Source organism: Seriola lalandi, unplaced genomic scaffold (genome assembly GCF_002814215.2).
Source record: "Seriola lalandi dorsalis isolate HSWRI2012SDOR001 ecotype SW California unplaced genomic scaffold, Sedor1 jcf7180002054947, whole genome shotgun sequence".
Lineage (NCBI taxonomy): Eukaryota > Metazoa > Chordata > Actinopteri > Carangiformes > Carangidae > Seriola > Seriola lalandi.
The window spans coordinates 119,505-120,891 of NW_019525498.1; the positions used below are offsets into that span (position 1 = coordinate 119,505).

The following is a 1,387-nucleotide window of genomic DNA, read 5'->3' on the forward strand; positions in this document are numbered from 1 at the left end:
CTGGTGTCATGTAGTGATTGTACTGGCAGCTGCAGAGACAGCAGGAGTAAAGGAAGTAGTTGTACTGTTGTTATATCACAGCTGATGGTTCAGTGTAAACTGAGTTTCAGAGGAAATGTTGCCACCTGGTGGTCAAACATGAAACTGCACCTTCATTTAGATCAAGGCTCTGCTGCTTATACAAACATCACAGCTACAAAATAAAAGTCTTTTGCTTTCAATAATCAATCCATTAAAACATGTAGAAGTGTTTCCTGTGTATTCATTGTGTTAGCAGTGAAGTCCATTAACACAGTTGTACATGTGAACAGAGCTGGATGCTGCTCATTGATCCCGACAGTAACAACAGCAGAGTGAACGGAGACAAAAATAAACATCAGACAGAATGAAAATCATTTTACAAAAGTGTTAAAATGTTGATCATCAAAGTGATGAAATCAGACTAATGAATGTTCAGTGTCTGAGTCTGAGACAGATCTGCTTCACAGTGCAGAGTGTGTGTGATGGTGAACAGAGTCCACTTTGATTTCAGCAGCTGACCTGCAGTCAGCAGAGTTTCTGTCCACAGGAGAGACTCTCAGACCTACAGACACAGAGACACTGAGGAACCAGGAGAGATGAAGAATCCAGGATACAGAGGTTCAGTGAAGGTGGTGTTGAAGGTGTGGAGGTGGATCAGTGAGTTAGAGGAGACTCTGTAGAAGGACAGAGAGCCAGCAGGACAGTCCACATATACTGCTACTATGTGAGAGACAGAGGAGGAGGAGATGGATGTTTTTCTGTTGTTGTGCCAGACAGAGTAACGACCACCATCATCATCAGAGCATCTCAGACTCCAGGACTGATCATTTCTTCCAAACAAACAGTTTTTACTGTTTCCTTTCCTGCTGATTCCTCTGTTACTCACTGATACAAAAACATCTCCTCTCCACTCGACCTCCCAGTAACAGTGACCAGTCAGACCAGTTCTACACAGCAGCTGAGGGCAGAAGTTAAATCTGTCTGGATGATCAGGATATGATTGATCCTCTGTTGCAAATGTCACCGTCCTGTTGTTGTCAGACAGTCTGAGTTTTCTGTTCACTGTGTTTTCATCCAGTTCCAGTTCACAGGAATCTGATGGAGAGAACAAGACACAACACAGCTGCAGTTTATCATCTGTTGATTCATCAACAACTTCACTGACAGTTACTGAAAGTGAATCATTTCATATTCAACTGTGAACAATGTTTGACTACATTTAAATTAAAATCCAACAGTCCAGTTACTGAACATGAGAGTCCAGATGTCAGTAATGTTCTGCTTGTTTTCTGCTGTGGACCTGAGGATGACGACTGATGGAGATCCACATCAATAAACATGTAGTGAATAAAGACTCACTAATAAA

The 1,387-nt window shown here is 42.0% G+C and overlaps 1 protein-coding gene across 1 annotated transcript in view; it reads right to left on the reverse strand.

Annotated features, from left to right (window-relative positions):
• Nucleotides 1-204: 204 nt before the first annotated feature.
• LOC111645231 (NACHT, LRR and PYD domains-containing protein 3-like) overlaps nucleotides 205-1,387 on the reverse strand; it is a 40,788-nt gene continuing 39,605 nt past the window's right edge. Inside the window, exon 13 of the mRNA XM_087170417.1 lies at nucleotides 205-1,116. Coding sequence (XP_087026543.1) covers nucleotides 584-1,116 — 533 coding nt within the window. The 3' untranslated portion in view covers nucleotides 205-583. The remainder of the gene's footprint in view (nucleotides 1,117-1,387) is intronic.